The sequence below is a fragment of the Argopecten irradians genome, chromosome 13 (assembly GCF_041381155.1).
Source record: "Argopecten irradians isolate NY chromosome 13, Ai_NY, whole genome shotgun sequence".
Classification (NCBI taxonomy): domain Eukaryota; kingdom Metazoa; phylum Mollusca; class Bivalvia; order Pectinida; family Pectinidae; genus Argopecten; species Argopecten irradians.
In genome coordinates, this window is record NC_091146.1 from 19,645,544 (window position 1) to 19,663,898 (window position 18,355).

Genomic DNA, 18,355 nt, shown 5'->3' on the forward strand with positions numbered 1-18,355 from the left:
TTGCACGGTTACCTTTTAGATAACGTTATCGTCTACGTTACCAAAACGCTTCGTGTTCCTGTCGCTTTGAAACAAACCGTAACCATATATAAACTTTAATAAACGAATAAAATTCATTAAGCGTCTGAAGCAATAGCGAATACGTTTGATGTTTATTTTTCTAATTCCACCTAGACTAGCTACATTATTAGGCCTAGGCAAATCCTACTGCGTGTATACGATTTTTTATTTTAAGGAATGGAATACTAGGCATAAAAGAATGTGTATTAATGCCAATCTGAATATGTTAATATATGTTTGACGTCGAAGTGGATTATTTCAACGGAGAACAAACTATACATTTAATTGACTGTGTCCTTAAGTAATAGAGCTAAAAGTATAATGGAGTACATGTACATGTATGTAATTTACAAACACGCATGCATCGGGTGCATGTAATAAAAGCGTGAAATACATCAATTGATACTGTTTTCATATATTGTTTTTAAATTTAACTTGTTACAAAATCTTAAGATTGCAAATGTCATCACGAAGCAGAATTTACAATGCGATGCTAATTTAGTTTCACACTCATTCATTTCAAATTGTAAAAAAAATCCAGAAACACAAGTATAACATTTTGATTTCGGTCAACACGTGGGTATATCGATCATAGAAAAAAAATCGACCTCGGACTACGTCATCGGTCAATATTTTTTCTTTGGTCGATATAACCATGTATCGACCTCATTAAAATGTTAAATTTATATATTACAGACCTCTAATGATTCAACAACTATGTACAGCCAGATGTTATCGACAAGGATGAAAACTTATTCCCTTTAACTATGCCGTTAAGATTTTAGGTGATTTATCAAGTAGGAACATAATTAGCTATGGATTCAAATATTGAAGAAAGCAAAGAATAATCCCAATACAAACAGACTTTGCTGTATTTTTGCAATTATGTTCGTAGATTCATAGCGAATTTGTCGACGATTATCGATCTGTGAAGAATAAGCTCGCAAGGGAAAAAGGTGAGTTGCAATTTACACAGCTGCAATATATTTGCTATTTCTGTAATACGCATTTAGGTGCAAATATCGAATTAATTCATAACAGTGTTCTGTCAACACTTAAGACCTATCAAAGCCTTACACTTAAGGTATGCGTGTCTATTGGAAGATTGCAGTATATTGTGCATTTAATTATAGTTATTAATTATAAATTTATTTTTTGTAGTTTATTGGGGCAGTTTAATCTTGTATGAGTCTTGCTAAGCTTAATTTAATAGCCTTAATTCTTTAGTCCCAAAGTTAATGTCACTTGCTTTCTATCACTATGCCAATTTGTTTATCTAGTGTATATCAAATGAATAAATTAACTCATCCCTATGTCAGAACAAAATTGCGTTTACTTAATGATTCAACAAAATTCTTGGTGTTTGCAGAGGTAATTTCAATTTGTTTCAAACATGTGTACATGTTATACATATATACATCGTCGTGGCGCAAAAATAATAATAATGTAGCTATTTATATATATACTAATGTCATGTGATTAAAATAATTAAAAAATTCAGAACAAATACAACATCATCAGAAGGAATACGCTGAAGGAATAAGAGAAGCTGTTGAAAAGCCTCGCAACATTACTGTTACCGTCGTTGGCCATAAAGGAGTTGGAAAATCATGTTTGGTGAAACAACTAAAACAAGAAAGTATCCCCAAAGGAGGACCTGGGTCTACGGATACTGCCGATTTTTACGTCAATTACTTAGCCTTCAATCCGAAAACAGGCTTCCGGCAAAAGCTTGACGTGGATGGAGAAATAAACACTGCTCGACGTCGACTGCGAATGATCGTTGATCAACACCGAAAACAGGATACCACTGATGATGGAGAGCCAGAACCTATTCAGCATTTTTCAAATATACCACACAGGAATATTATAAGGAGTAAGAGCGAACCCCAGTTAGCTCCGCAAGACATAGACACGACAGAACTTTTCACAAAAGGAAAAATGGCAGTTACAGGGAATGCCGACAAGGAACCAGAAAATGAGTATAATGGCAAATCTAAACCATCGCCTCCAGTCTCAACTGCACCACATTTGTCCTTAACGACAAAAGAACAAAAAACAGGTAAAATACAAGGTGACGTAATAAGTTAACATCGAAGTGGACAAGAACGTTAAACCGTCGTCATTGTTGCTAACAGAAGAAGCAGCAAATGTGATATCCCTCTCTAAAGAATTACCTTGGAGCAAATTGGTCGATTGTAATATACGAACTTATAAATGAAACGTACATGAAAACCTAATATTAATTTAATTACAAAACTAGTATAATATAGTTATATACATGTCTAAAGCATATACATGTATCCATTATCTTATCATTAGTAAATGTAAAATGATCTCTCATGACTTTAGTTAGAAAAAAACTTTTGCTTTAGGCTAGATATATGTAATCAATTGATAGATGTAACAAATAGTTTACATATATCCAAAACTACCTAGTTATGCGTGTATTTTCCTAAAGTAAAACGTATTCCCCACTATTATATGTTTCCTCTCAGGATAAACTTGCTTGCATTATTACCCAGCTCTAAGTTTCGAAGTTTGTCCCTTTTGGAATGAGTTTATAACAAATTAAATAGTTCTAATTTCGATTGATAATCCAAACCTATTTGATTTACATGACAGGTTTCGGACGGAAAATGAAACAATTTTTGTCGAGAGTGATGTTCGGAAAGAGGCCAAAGTGTAGGTATCATGTATTAATAATGTAAAGGTATCGACATTACTTTGATATATATGATATTGCGGAAATTATCCATTTATGCCAGCAAATCATTTTTGTTGATAAAGAAAGCAATTACTCTGTATTTCAGCAAAGGTTTCTTCAGAACAAAAAGAATTAGTACACGAGATAATGTGCACTAAGACTTCCGATGGTGACAACGAAGTGAAAGGCTTTGTAACTATATACGACTTCGGTGGCGAGAAGGTTTTCTACAACACCATCCATTGTTTCCTTTCTAGCAACATGGTATTTGTAGTCGTTATAGATGTGGAAATGTGCATGGACCCAGAAAAATCAGCAGCAGGCTACGGTACGTGTCCTTTCCTCGATATGCAACTGGCATATTTTTGCATTTGCCATAATTCATAAATTCTTAATCATATGTTGCACTATTATACAAGTCTTCCATGACTTGCGATTGAAATCCCATGCTAGAAAATACACAATAAACGATATTTTTTAGATCATTTACATTTACTTTGACATTGAGGCTATGGGATAAGTATTAAAAAGTTAATTGTAACTGCTGCTAGTTCTACACACATTGATGTTTTCGCTGTCATATTTTTTATTATCAAGATCTTATAAATGTAGCATAAATTTGTCATTTGTGTATACTTTTGGCAGAAATCACGGGACAGTGGTTAAAGAGTGTAGCCACGTATGCTGTAGAAGACGCAAGAACTGATGTTAGAACCCCACCAATATTATTGGTGGGTTCACATCTAGACAAATTGTCAGCTGACGTAAGACGTTTAACATCAATTCGCTTATACACACTTAAATGTACAACAATATTCTACATAGTCTGCATATTCTACATGTTCTTCATAATCTACAGCATTGTAACATGTTCTACATAATAATTATTCTACATTTTGTACATGTTCTACATTTCCTTTATATTCTACATATTCTACATGTTCATGTTCTACATATTCTACATATTCAACATGTTTTACATATTCCATATGTTCTACATGTTCTACATATTCTACATGTACATGTTCTACATATTCTACATTTCCTACATATTCTATATGTTCTACATGTTCTACATATTGTACATGTACATGTTCTACATGTTCTACATTTCCTACATATTTTACATATTCAACATGTTCTACATAATAATTATTCTACATATTCTATATGTTCTACATGTTCTACATATTGTACATGTACATGTTCTACATGTTCTACATTTCCTACATATTTTACATATTCTACATGTTCTTCATAATCTACAGCATTGTAACATGTTCTACATAATAATTATTCTACATTTTGTACATATTCTACATGTTCTACATATTCTACATATTCTACATGTTCATGTTCTACATGTTCTACATATTCTATATGTTCTACATATTCTACATATTCTACATGTTCATGTTCTACATATTCTACATATTCAACATGTTCTACATATTAATTATTCTACATATTCAACATGTTCATGTTCTACATATTCTACATATTCAACATGTTCTACATATTAATTATTCTACATATTCAACATGTTCTACATATTCTACATGTTCTACATATTTACATGTTTACATGTTCTATATGTTCTACATGTTCTACATAATTCTACATGTTCTACATATTCTACACATTCTACATGTTCTATGTTCTACATATTCTACATGTCTACTATTCTACATGTTCTATTCTACATGTCTACATATTCTACATGCTCTACATGTTCTAATATTCTACATGTTCTACATGTTCTACATATTCTACATGTTCTACATATTCTACATGTTCATGTTCTACATATTCTACATATTATACATGTTCTACATATTCTACATGTTCTACATATTCTACATGCTCTACATGTTCTAATTATTCTACATATTCTACATGTTCTACATATTCTACATGTTCTACATATTCTACATATTCTACATGTTCATGTTCTACATATTCTACATGTTCTACATATTCTACATGTTCTACATACTCTATATGTTCTACATGTTCTACATATTATACATGTTCTACATGTTCTACATATTCTACATATTCTACATGTAATGAGTATTACAGATCCATTATATTTGAACTAGTATAATATAGTTATATACATGTCTAAAGCATATACATGTATCCATTATCTTATCATTAGTAAATGTAAAATGATCTCTCATGACTTTAGTTAGAAAACACTTTTGCTTTAGGCTAGATATATGTAATCAATTGATAGATGTAACAAATAGTTTACATATATCCAAAACTACCTAGTTATGCGTGTATTTTCCTAAAGTAAAACGTATTCCCCACTATTATATGTTTCCTCTCAGGATAAACTTGCTTGCATTATTACCCAGCTCTAAGTTTCGAAGTTTGTCCCTTTTGGAATGAGTTTATAACAAATTAAATAGTTGTAATTTCGATTGATAATCCAAACCTATTTGATTTACACGACAGGTTTCGGACGGAAAATGACACAATATTCTATATGTTCTACATGTTCTACATATTGTACATGTACATGTTCTACATGTTCTACATTTCCTACATATTTTACATATTCAACATGTTCTACATAATAATTATTCTACATATTCTATATGTTCTACATGTTCTACATATTGTACATGTACATGTTCTACATGTTCTACATTTCCTACATATTTTACATATTCTACATGTTCTTCATAATCTACAGCATTGTAACATGTTCTACATAATAATTATTCTACATTTTGTACTATTCTACATTCTACATATTCTACATCATTCTACTACATATTCACATGTTTACATGTTCTACATACATATTCTACATATTCAACATGTTCTACATGTTCTACATATTCTACATATTCTACATGTTCATGTTCTACATATTCTACATATTCAACATGTTCTACATATTAATTATTCTACATATTCAACATGTTCTACATATTCTACATGTTCTACATATTTTACATGTTCTACATGTTCTATATGTTCTACATGCTCTACATATTCTACATAATCTACATGTTCTACATATTCTACACATTCTACATGTTCTATGTTCTACATGTTCTATCTACATGTTCTACATGTATCTCTACATGTTCTACATGTTCTACTATCTACATGTTCTACATATTCTACATGTTCTACATATTCTACATGTTCTACATATTCTACATGTTATCTATTATTACATGTTCATGTTCATGTCATGTTCTACATATTCTACATGTTCTACATATTCTACATGTTCTACATACTCTATATGTTCTACATGTTCTACATATTATACATGTTCTACATGTTCTACATATTCTACATATTCTACATGTAATGAGTATTACAGATCCATTATATTTGAACTCGTTTCGAATAAGGTCGTTCAAGGCTTAAGTGATCGAACGTTGTCGTTGTAATCATGTGTAATGCATCCATTAGATCATGAATAACCAAGATTTATGAATGTTAGAAATAAATGATGACACCCTCACTCCAAAATTTAACATAAGAACAAACTTTAAAAAACACAAAGTTAAGGTATTAAACACTATTTCGTGCCGTCCGGGTAGCGATACTTGGTCTTGCCATTTAAATGTGTTATATCCATAGACAAAGAAAAAAAAAATTACGTCGTTCCTGTGGATGTGACGTCACATAAAGTCTTGAATCAATTTACTAAAAGCCCCGTGGGATGTGTTGCATATTTACGTCATCGTATTGACGGATAGAGCATTTTAAATTGACAAATAAAACACAAGTTTCTTCCGCAGTGGTTAATGGTCAGCACACAAGACAGTTGCAGGAAAAACAAATATGCCTAGTCGCGAGTAGTTATCGTGATTTGTTCGTGGTTTTTCTAATGATTTTGTCAGAACTAGCGCTCAGAATTCATCGAGATGTGACATGAATAACTAGTAAAAATTCATTAAGCTGTTTTGATAACATACTTTCTATCAACTCCTTTTATTTTAACTACTACTTGGCACATGCTGACGATGAGTACATGGCCAGCTGTTTAATCATAATTTCAATATCTTCAAGAGATGTCCTTTCAAAACCTACTTATTTCATCAAAACTTGTCAAAATATATTTTACAACTCTTAGTGGATTAATATAACTGTGATGCGTAGTTATTTCGGGATTCTGTGACTGATCGAAAGCATCACTGAAACTTCTACTCCCAGCACTGTCTAAAGGTGTCTTCGACTATATACAAGTACTACGTTGACACATTTTCTACAAAATAGGTCATAACTAAAAGCAAGAAATGGTGCAGGCGACGGTAAAACTTCAATGTTTTCTTTTTCCTAATTATTCCTAATTAAATGTGAAGTTAATCATTTTGATATCAAATAAAAAAATTGTCATATTTCTTTATGTGAATTGTTTAAAATTAATATGTTTTATAGTAATGTCTTAGACACCTTTCATTATTTTATATCAACTTAATGCAATTTGTGTAAATAATTACGACTTAGCCTATAGTATTTTATAAAAGTATGTTATTAAAATTTTAGCATGTGAAAACCTTCACAGATCATTTCGTATCAAACAATAAGCTTTCCGGCTAAGATTTTGCATACGTTGCCCTACTTTGACGCAGACGAGTTTTGAGACTGCTCATCAAACAAAATAAACTATAGAAAAACTTCATGAAATTTCAGCATTAATATACAAATAAGTCATGATTTAAAACTATTACAGACTGTCATTGCATGCTACAAGCATTGATTGCAGAGGGAAAACGTAGATTTGTTAGCATAATCGGTTGCAAATGAACAGGTATTTTTGTTGAATGGACTCTTACGAAACTATATAAGTTTAGCTGCTCGAAAAATATCCAAAATAAAGAGAGCGGGATAAAGGGCGTGCACAGAAATCACGATAACTGGTACATCACGATAACTGGTACATCATCACGGTAACTGGTACATCACGGTAACTGGTACATCACGATAACTGGTACCTTACAGTAACTGGTACATCACGGTAACTGGTACATCACGGTAACTGGTACAGCACGATAACTGGTACATCACGATAACTGGTACCTTACAGTAACTGGTACATCACGGTAACTGGTACATCACGGTACTTGTAACAGCACGATAACTGGTACAGCACGATAACTGGTACATCACGATAACTGGTACATCACGATAACTGGTACCTTACAGTAACTGGTACATCACGATTACTGGTACTTCACGATAACTGGTACATCACTGTAACTCGTACATCACGATAACTGGTACATCGCGATAACTGGTACTTCACGATAACTGGTATATCACGGTAACTGGTACATCACGATAACTTGTACTTCACGATACCTGGTACATCACTGTAACTTGTCCATCACGATAACTGGTACATCCCGATAACTGGTACATCACGATAACTGGTACAACCCGATACCTGGTACATCACGATAACTGGTACATCACGATAACTGGTACATCATGATAACTGGTACATCCCGATAACTGGTTCTTCACGATACCTGGTACATCACGGTAACTGGTACATCACAATAACTGGTACATCACAACACGTAGTACATTGCTATAACTGGTTGAGACCCACTATACTTTTACATGTGACACATTATCTTATCTGAAATAAAGTAAACATGCATGGATTTTGGCAGCTTCATTATAAAACAATTTGTTAACTAATTTAAAAATCTTTATTTGTGTCAAATATAGTGCTTGATATTTGAAATTGAATTAACTACTGCAGGAAGCAGAACAGGAAGAGAAGTTTGGAACAGTTCTGGATAAACTCAATGCTGATCCACATTTACGAGAGATCATGGATAATCAAGTCCTGGGAGTGTTTGCCATTGCCAACTTAAATGATTCAACAAAAAACAAAGAGCTCTACGAATACATCTGGCAGACAGTACTCCGTATTGCCCCGCTTCAATCGCAGTGGATGAAGCCTGTCCCTGCTCGATGGGTAGCGTTACAACACGAACTTGTGAGACTTAAACATGCGGGTGTCACTGTTATGATGTTTGAGGATCTGATGGATACAAACTCCAGACTACCAGTACCGCTACACGAGGAAGAGATCAAACCATTCCTACTGTAAGTATAATGCGTATGTAAAAGGCACATCCGAATTAGATGTGCGAATTAACTCAATCCTATTTTCACACAGTATCAAATGTATCCTTTAGAGATATTTGCTTCCACTGTATGGGAATAGATAGGAGTTTCAAGTCAAAATCGTTGAAAATTTAAGAAAGCAGGAAATTTGCATATAATTTTATATGACATGATCATTAAGAAAAATAATGGACCATACAAGGTATGCCCTCCCCCCGGTGATCGCCATATCTGTTTCGAAAAGACATATTGACTAAAACACATCTTACATTGTATTACAACCCAAATCGATATTCTAAATGTGATCGTCTATTTTTTTTTTTATTTCAAGGAATACAATGCAAATATCGAAAGTGGTCATTTTTGTATTCAAGGATGGCCATGTTTGACTCTATTAGTTTATGTAACACTTGATTCACTGCAATCAATACACAAATTAAATACAGATTTTTAGTTTAGTCGATATTTCACAAATTACTTTTTTCATTTCTTTTAAATGGGTGCAATTCATAACTCAAAGACGAATAACAGGCGAGCCAAAAACTCAAAATCACACATCTACAGATCTGATACCTAAGGCCATGTTAAGGGCATCGTGGTACTGTCAGAATAGATGTGGAACATGTGTTTTTTTTCTAATCCAAGACGAAAACAATTACGATATTTCTTCCATAGTCAATCAGCCAAACTGACTTTATAATGATCATCACCACCTGTGTTAAGTATCTGTAGTGATGCCCGATTAATAGATATTTGATTTTATGTTGGAACACATATTTCACCAATTTTGTGAAAACAAGATTTAATTCTGGATCGGGCAGCAGGCAAAGCCTATATATACCCTCTCCACATGATTGCATACATGTATTACAAAATGTATATATACAATTTAGAAACATATTGCATCTTTTAAAGCATATTTGTACTGGACTAGATCTATAAAGTAATATTAAATCATTTTTAGGATTAACAAAAATCATACGTATTGCTGAAAATACAAATGATAGTTATTCAGTAGACACATATATAATTAGAAGATATTACCCATAGCAATGAATAATATACATATCTTCCTGTTCTATTAAACTGTAATATATAGCGGTATTAATTGATTATTATTTGCTTAATCAAAAGATTCTGAGTAACAAGATGCAGTTGTTTGAGTCCTTCTGTAATAAGGCATCGTTTTATTATCGGGACAAAATGCCTTGTTAGCACACCTAAAATTCAGATAACGACAACACCCTAATGTTGTTAATAAACTTATTTTAGATCAGAAGTTGTCGTCAGCTTCTGACTGGTTGTGACGACCCCTGATATCCGGGTGCATATTTCATAAGATTAATTCTAGGAATATGATCCTGTCCATCCAAATTATAATTCTCAAATACATGCAAATGCAAAACGTCTGTTCGTCACTCCCACCTTGTATATAGTTAATGCAAGCATATCTTAATTTTCTTGAACGTGAAACGTTTCATCACGTAAATACTGTGTTAATAATGTATCAAGAAAACACCTAAATTAATGTTTACACTACCCCATGTCTGTATATAACGCTCGATAGTCCGGTTATTGTTAATCCACGACCTGTTTCGCTATGTCGTAATATGTATTTTTGTTTATTGGAAATGTAAGTTTTTTGTTCTTGTTTGTCTACACAACCTAGGTTAGTCATCACGCCACCTTCTTCGCGAGTTTAACGATTTTGAGTGTTTCATATAAAAAAGAAAATAAGCAATACGTGATGCCTTCCTGATACAAACGCTTCAGATAATAGGAATGCGTTCCGATTGGGGACTTGACTTTAAAAAAAAAAATTTTTAACTCTACAGGCACTGCCATACTTGACGATACTGTCATTGAATATAAAAGATGATACACTGGTATTTGGAAGGAATGTTATTATGAAAACCGACCTGTGAAAGAAATCATTGAATATTAGAGATAATCGATTATAACCAATAATTAATAAACGATCATTCTTCGAAACGGAACAACCTTGGAATTATGTTTATCGTTCACCTATGTTAAGAGGGATTTAGTGTTAGGAATGAGGGAGAATATAGTGACCGAATGGTTATAAAAATCCAAGATTCAAGACTTTTTTTTTAAATTTAAGTCACATGCATAAACTATAAGGTAAACAAATACCTGGATACAGAGTAAAAAATTGTCTGACAGAGAACGCTGATACCAAATCAATGTATAAAAATTAAATTATATAAATAATTTCATCTATCTAATTATTGCATACAGATCATATCTAGACAATTTTAAAATTTGTAAAAGTAATTTTACGTGGAAATTCTGTATTGTATTTTTATTTGTGCCAATATTGTTTTATTTTGAAAATATATAACTAATTAATTAATTAATTTCCGCCTTTAGCTTTCTATAGATAATTTTGTATCGTAGATTTACATAGTTTTTGCGTACTTACACAGTGACCATCCTTAAGCAAATATAGAATAACAAAACAGAAACAATGAGTTCATTAGAAAGTAAAGCCAATATCATGAAGCGTAAGCATTGAGTTTTGAGACTGATTTAAACGAGATTCGTCGATGGAAACTCAGCTCCACACAACATTAGACAAAACATAATTTTCCGAGTATTGTTGAAACACACAATTCCAGATTGTAATTTATTTCACACATGTTCCAATTACTTAGTAGCACCTATTTAAAAAAAACTCAAATAACGCATATGTACTTACAAAATACTACAAGTTGTATTAGCCAAATAACGATAGTGTTGTTTCTACGTTGCTTTATTTAGTTTATTTAGTATTACTTAATGTCGAAATATTGTTTTTGTCTTCAGAAATTTGAAGCTGAATGGATCATTTCATTGTTTCGGATTGGAGGGAAAGAGCCCCTTCCTGGTATTGAAGGCACAATGGACGATTGATGCCTTCAAGGCGGTTATTACAGATTCCAAGTTCACAGCTTCATTGTCACACATGCTGAGTCGCAAGTGGAAACAATACGAAAAGTCGGGTGTTCTGCGACTAGAACTACTCCTAGAGCTTTGGGCAGACGAGATATTCTTTGAGAAAAGAGAGATTCTCTTCATAGTGATGGAAACCTTGAACCTTATTGCAAAGCCGGTTTTAGAGGATCCAGATGCCGATGTTGATTACTACATAGTACCAAGTATGCTGCGAAACGCTGATCTCGAGGTGATTCAACCCATCCTTGATGCACCCGACACCATCACCACTGTCACATTGTGTTTGAAATTCAACAAGCCCTTTATCCCACAAGCCGTGTGGGACAAGATGATTGCGTCTTGTATCCATAGATTTGGATCACTCCATCTACCAGCACATGAGGAGTTGACGTTTATCTGGAGAGGATTTGCTTGTCTGGCTGTGGATTCCGTGTGGAATGTGATCATCCATTGTAAAGACAACGCTATGAAAGTCACAATGTTTAAAAACGCCAAGGAAGACACACCACAAGAACGTGTAGGGGCCGGGGTGAGCGTGCTATGCATCCTTGAGTTTCTTCTTAAGCGCATTCTAGAATCAAATCACCAAAAGCATCTCGATTACCAGTTTTACTTCCACAACGACTACCGGATTACATCCAGTGACAAAATGGTGAAGAAGGACGATCTTCAAAAGAATACAAGTGCCAAATGTCATGGTTTAAAAGGAGAACAGTGGATAGACAGAGATGAAATTTACACCTGGTTCAAGCACCCGAATTCTGAGGTATGTATCTAAGAATTTTATATGCTTAAAATAAAAATTATTGTTCAAAATGAACTCATCGTTTTGCGTAATCTGCTGTACTATTTTATAAGGTTTTTTTTATGTTTTGGTTTTAGCTGTTGCATATTACATTGATATATATTTTTCTTTGTTTGTAGAAACTGGAGGTGACTTCGAACATTGGCGGTATGTACTATGATACATAAGATACAGAACCTACTACATGTATATTAATATCAGGAGAAGCATATTTTCTTGTAATAAGTGAAAACGAATAACGATTACATTATATATATATACTTTAAAACTCTAGCGTAGCTAAAGCATCTTGTGCAAAACATGTTTTTCTATTTACATATATCGCATAATAAGCAAACATAATCGTTGATATCACCAACAAAGGATATTAAGATATAATGTATAATCCACACTTGTAAATATATCAATTAAATTTGATATTTTAATTCATATTCATCTTTTATTCATCGTTTTGTTCTGTGGATGTGAAGAAACATTCGAATATTCGTTCGGTTGGATACTATTTGAATACAATGTAGAAAAAAGTATGCGAATATTAGAAAAGTGCTTGGAAGTTTCAAATTATACATTAATAACGAACCGTATGTAGCTGTCCGAGTAGTTTTCGATCGATACTGATAGATAATAGTGTGCGAGTATAAGCGAAAGCTAGGTAATTAAGATAGTGTAATACGCACTTATTTTGTAGTTTAAACAAAATGTATCCTTTTTTCTATAGCTAGTAAAGATTCAAACAGTAACATAAGTGTCACCGCTGGTGGTAATCGTTGTTGCTAATTAACGTCTCGTGATAAATTTTAATTTACCATTTAGCCTTTATCTTAAACGAGAAATCGAATTTTCTATTAAAGTAAGTTTGATGAAATCGACACACCTGCTGTTTTGATATTGTTACACGTTTGATACAGAGCTAATGACCAGGTTACCGAAGAGAAAACTTACCTACAGAGAAGTCAATAGAGTTTCCAGATTCATAGGCAATGTATGTCGGACATTCTTTGTTGAACTTGACCTTCCAATCGAGACACTAGAGCAGGAGATGGAAGAACATCGACATCTAGCCTTCAGATCTCGAATAACGAAGCTGTTTGTTCAACGAATGAAGCTGAAGGCGGGTATGGACTTCGCCACTGTTGCTGATGCGATGTCACGAAATGGAATGGATCCAACAAAGCTCACCAGCGTCATTGACGAAAACAGGGAGAGCGTTTTCGTAGGTAAGTTTGGTCCTTTGGTTCGACATATCACATGTTGACCTCAAACCCAGTCAACAAATGTATAATGTTTCTACATCATTGTCCCAACACCGAGGCATGATAAGGTATGAAACAACTGTTTTGTTACCTGAATAGTCCAGAAATCTCAAATCGGTGTTCAATAAAGCAAACAATGAACTTGAAAATTCGCTAGACGTGTATCATACAACGCCGTGCGAAGTTGCATTTCCCATGGATGATGTTTTTCGTATTTACAGCGCTTCTACCTTTCGTATGTTCCTTAACTATCAAAATGTCATCGGCCTGATATTTTAACAAATCACCGTAACGCAATCATAAAGTCGTCCAAGGTTACTGTTGAGAATGACGAATATTCGAACGAATATTTGGTTCCGGCGCAACGGTGTTTATGACGTCAACAATTAAGCTCGTGCAAACATTCCCAGTCGGTTAACAGTCAAACTATTGACCGGTCAATAGTTTCTAAGGATTTGTATATATCACGATTTTAAAGCAACCAACGTCGTGTGAAAACAGTCGAAGATATTTCATTTATATTTCATATATATAGAGTCAGGTAACACCGAATATTGAATTCGTAAATCTCGTGCATGGCTAATCGTAAGCCTGATTTGTGTATGATCGTGAGTGGCAGAATGCAAGGAGTATTTAAAATGGTTAAATTGTCAATTACTGTTTAGCTGTTACATTCCGCGTGTGTAAAAATTCGCGATGTAATTTGTTTTATCTTATCTGGGGGTTATGGTCGCGAATTATATTAAAGCGTCATTCATACGACAGACCATAACATGTAAAACTGTGGCTTTAATCAATTTCGCAAGGTATTTAATTTTGCGAACTTGGATGTGGATTTAGCGAAATAGCATCTGCGAATATAAACATTTATAAAGGAGTACTGTGTAGGGCAGTGGAATGGCCGTCATACGGCGAACTTTGCTACTATTAAGTGTCAAACAAAGTCTGATGTCATTATCTATCTTTGATCTGCATTTAGCTTTGGGCAAAAATTACAATATGCCATCAGAAAACCACATAGCTTTTAGCTTGGTTAACGCTGAATAATGTCTCGGGTTGAGAGACGTAAATGTGGTCATAAATAATTCTGTAATGTGTCACCTTTTACTATAAGGAAATGATGAAAGGATCTCGTAAGGTCATACGGAGGCTCTGCTATACATCCAGTGGTTCGCATTCATTTTGAAAAGAATGAAATGACAACTTGTTTGACAATTTGCCATCTACGGTTTACTTAACCAAAGAGAAGTGTCGGTTATGATCGGATGAGTAAGGATGTTATAGTCATTGAGGAATTGTTTACTCACCCTAGTTATGTTTGTTTAGATATTCGCCATCGTAAGACATAAAGGCGATTTCTTCTTTAGTAGCAGAGTGATAGGTTTTTTATTTGTTGTTTTTCCAGACGATCGATTACCGGTACCATGGTTACAGAAACCACTTTCTGTAAACGATGTTCCAGTCATCGAAAGATATTTAGATGTAAAAGCGTACTTCAGTCTTTTCCTTGAACTTGGATTTTCACCAAAAACAGTAGACGATTTCGACGACCAGTACAGACATAAAGCCACAAGTGAAAAGATCAAAGCTTTACTGAAAGCTTTCATTACCGAGTCAAAGCCTCGACCAACAAGGAACGCGATTTTACTGGCAATGAGGGAGTGTAACATGGACACAGAATCCCTAATCACAGCACTGAAAAACACTTAGATTTAGATGTAAATGGAGAGAGTACTTCGTTTTTAAACACATCAACTTTTATGTACTCATGTGTTTGTACATCGTGGGAGTACCACCAGTAGATCAGCAGTACCTGGTCAACTTTTATCGTCGTATACGAATACTTCAATTTGTGATACTTTCATCTGGTTACGCAATACTCAACTTAATTTAAAATAAATCAAGTTTCCTTCATATGTTAAAAATTCTAATGCTTCAAGTTTTGCAGAAATATCTTTTGTTTTGCATTTGGGATTGTCTAATAACAATTGTTATATCTTGTCTTATATCAATGTGCACACATAGGAAGACTACCTGCCGCGCGTACAGTTTTGTATACATGTGGCCGAATGGTTAAGATGTCTTAACATATTACCACAAGCCATCCATCAGTTGCCAGGTACTGACTGCTGGTCGGTGGTTTTTCGCCGGGTACTCAGGCTTTCCTCCATCAACAAATCTTGCACGTCCTTAAATGAGCTTGACTGTCAATAGGACGTTAAACTAATAAAACCCAAATCAGTGAGATAGTGTCCGTGGAAACATCCAAACAAAGCAGACATGGTTTAGAAGTGCTAGAGAGCATCAAACAATTAATGTATATACAATTATGGAAATATGAACAATTATTGTATTCCACTATTTCTATTGTGTCCGTTATGGTGTGCATTCCAATTGAAGTAAGTATTTATTTCGTGATGATGTTTAGATTTTAGACGTGAACATGTATTTTGTAAATAGGAAACAGTCAAGACGTGTCCAAAATATGTAATAATATCGATGTAAAATATCTGATAAAAAATACATGGAACAACTAAGATGTCCGTAAACCTCAAATATTAGAATTTAGAGGTCAATGTAGAAACTCCATTTCAAATATTACTAGCCGCCATTGACTTAGAATGGTGCAAGAGTGCAGATCAACTTTTAAAAATACATTTGTATTGTTTAGGTCATCTGACCGGAAAGGTCTGGATGACCTATAACCATCATACTTCGTCTGTCGTCTTGCGTTGTGCGCCGTCCGCCGTCCACCGTTCAAACGATTTCTTCTCAATAACTGATAGGCCTAGGGTACTGATATTGGCCTGTAGCATAATGAACTATATCAATAAATGAATGACCTTGACCGTCATTTAAGGTCACACTTGTCAAATAGGCAAAAAACAACGTTTTCTTATGAATGACTAAGAGACATAGAGACTTAGTATTGGGCTTGTAACATGCTGGAATGAAGGGCTGTTCAAATGAATGCCCTTGTCCGCCCTTCAAGGTCATATGGATCAAATAGGCTAAAATCTTTAAACGACTTATTGTGTATATCTAAGAGACCTGATACTGGATTTGTAGTGTGTGTGTTGGCATGAAGAGCTACCATGTATATGAAAATCAATGAAATCGACCTCCATTTAAGGTCAAACTCGTCAGAAACTGAACTTCTTCTAATAAAGAGTTCTTTGTATTGTCATAAGTGTCTGTCACTACTATATTCTTTGAGGTATTGTATTGTGTCAATAGGCCCACCGTTAAGGCCCATGAGCTTGTTGTTTTTCACATTTTGGTATTTATTCATATCATGTATTTAAAAAGACAATTCAATGAGGCTAATTATGTTACATAACCATGAAGCAAAATATGACATAAATACATTGTTCTATATTAAAACATATAAACAATATTAACATATAACAAGAAATATTGACAAATTCTACGACGCTGTTAAGTAATTTTGATTAATACCGTTGAAATTCAAAATCGTTCATCAATACGATTAAACAGGTATATCATGTATGCTGTACCCATACCCGAGCCAAAGTCACGTACGTTAATCCAATGCAATATGTGTAATGGCGGACAGCAAGTTTAAACATTTCACATACATTTCACTACAGTGGGCTTTTCTGGTATATCAGAGTAAAACCAACTAATCTAATTTCATTAGAACTGGTTTGTTTCCGATATATATGCAAATTTTAAATGTACTCTTAGACTGAATTGTCCCTTTAATATACAATATATATTATTTCTTGTTTTTTATTTTTAATTGTAGCAGTGTTCCTATTAAATGTATCTTAAACTATATCTTTTTGTGGACAGTTTGTTAATTATTTTCTACGTGGCAATCGTTAACAAACTAGATGATATAGCTTATAAATTAATGGTTCGCAAGTAATGTTTAGTTCAATTATAAAAGGTAGTTAGAATGTCACCAGTGATATTAATGGATTTCTGCGAGGAAATGTTTATAGGTATAACTGCAACTATTTTATGTTTCTAGTAGATAACACATTATAACCATTATATCACTGGTGTACTGGTCATAGAGTTCTGCAAGGAAACATATCTTTGAGGTAAGGGGAATAGTGTTTGTATATAAATTTTGGTTCTTGACCCCCCGGGGCAGGAGGGGCGAGGCCCAATAGGGGAAATACAGGTAAATCCTTTAAATCCCTACTTGTCATAGAGTTCTGCAAGGAATGTAACCAACGTTGGCCAGAAACATCCTTGAGGGAAGGGTAACAGAGTTTGTATAAATTTTGGCTTTGAGCCCAGGGGGCAGGAGGGGCGGGGCACAATAGAAGAAATTGAGATTGATCCTTTAAAACGCTGCTAGTCATAGAGTTCTACATAGCATGTAACCAAATTTGGCCAGAAACATCCTTGGGGGAATGGGAACGGAGTTTGCATAAATTTTGGCTTTGACCTGTCCTTCAGAAAAGAAACAATTATCCTGTAATC

General features: G+C 33.9%; 1 protein-coding gene across 5 annotated transcripts in view; it reads left to right on the forward strand.

Moving 5' to 3' along the window:
• Positions 1–17,924, forward strand: part of LOC138306770 (uncharacterized) — a 29,571-nt gene extending 11,647 nt beyond the window's left edge. For 2 of the 5 annotated variants that reach the window (XM_069247246.1, XM_069247243.1), the window contains 10 exons: positions 956–1,016; positions 1,562–2,122; positions 2,686–2,745; positions 2,874–3,095; positions 3,413–3,531; positions 8,514–8,863; positions 11,711–12,605; positions 12,764–12,791; positions 13,553–13,861; positions 15,303–17,924. In XM_069247246.1, coding sequence (XP_069103347.1) covers positions 1,837–2,122; positions 2,686–2,745; positions 2,874–3,095; positions 3,413–3,531; positions 8,514–8,863; positions 11,711–12,605; positions 12,764–12,791; positions 13,553–13,861; positions 15,303–15,607 — 2,574 coding nt within the window. In that variant the 5' untranslated portion in view covers positions 956–1,016; positions 1,562–1,836 and the 3' untranslated portion in view covers positions 15,608–17,924. The remainder of the gene's footprint in view (positions 1–955; positions 1,017–1,561; positions 2,123–2,685; positions 2,746–2,873; positions 3,096–3,412; positions 3,532–8,513; positions 8,864–11,710; positions 12,606–12,763; positions 12,792–13,552; positions 13,862–15,302) is intronic. The other 3 variants (XM_069247247.1, XM_069247245.1, XM_069247244.1) reach the window with 2 other exon arrangements.
• The last annotated feature ends 431 nt before the right edge of the window (positions 17,925–18,355 follow it).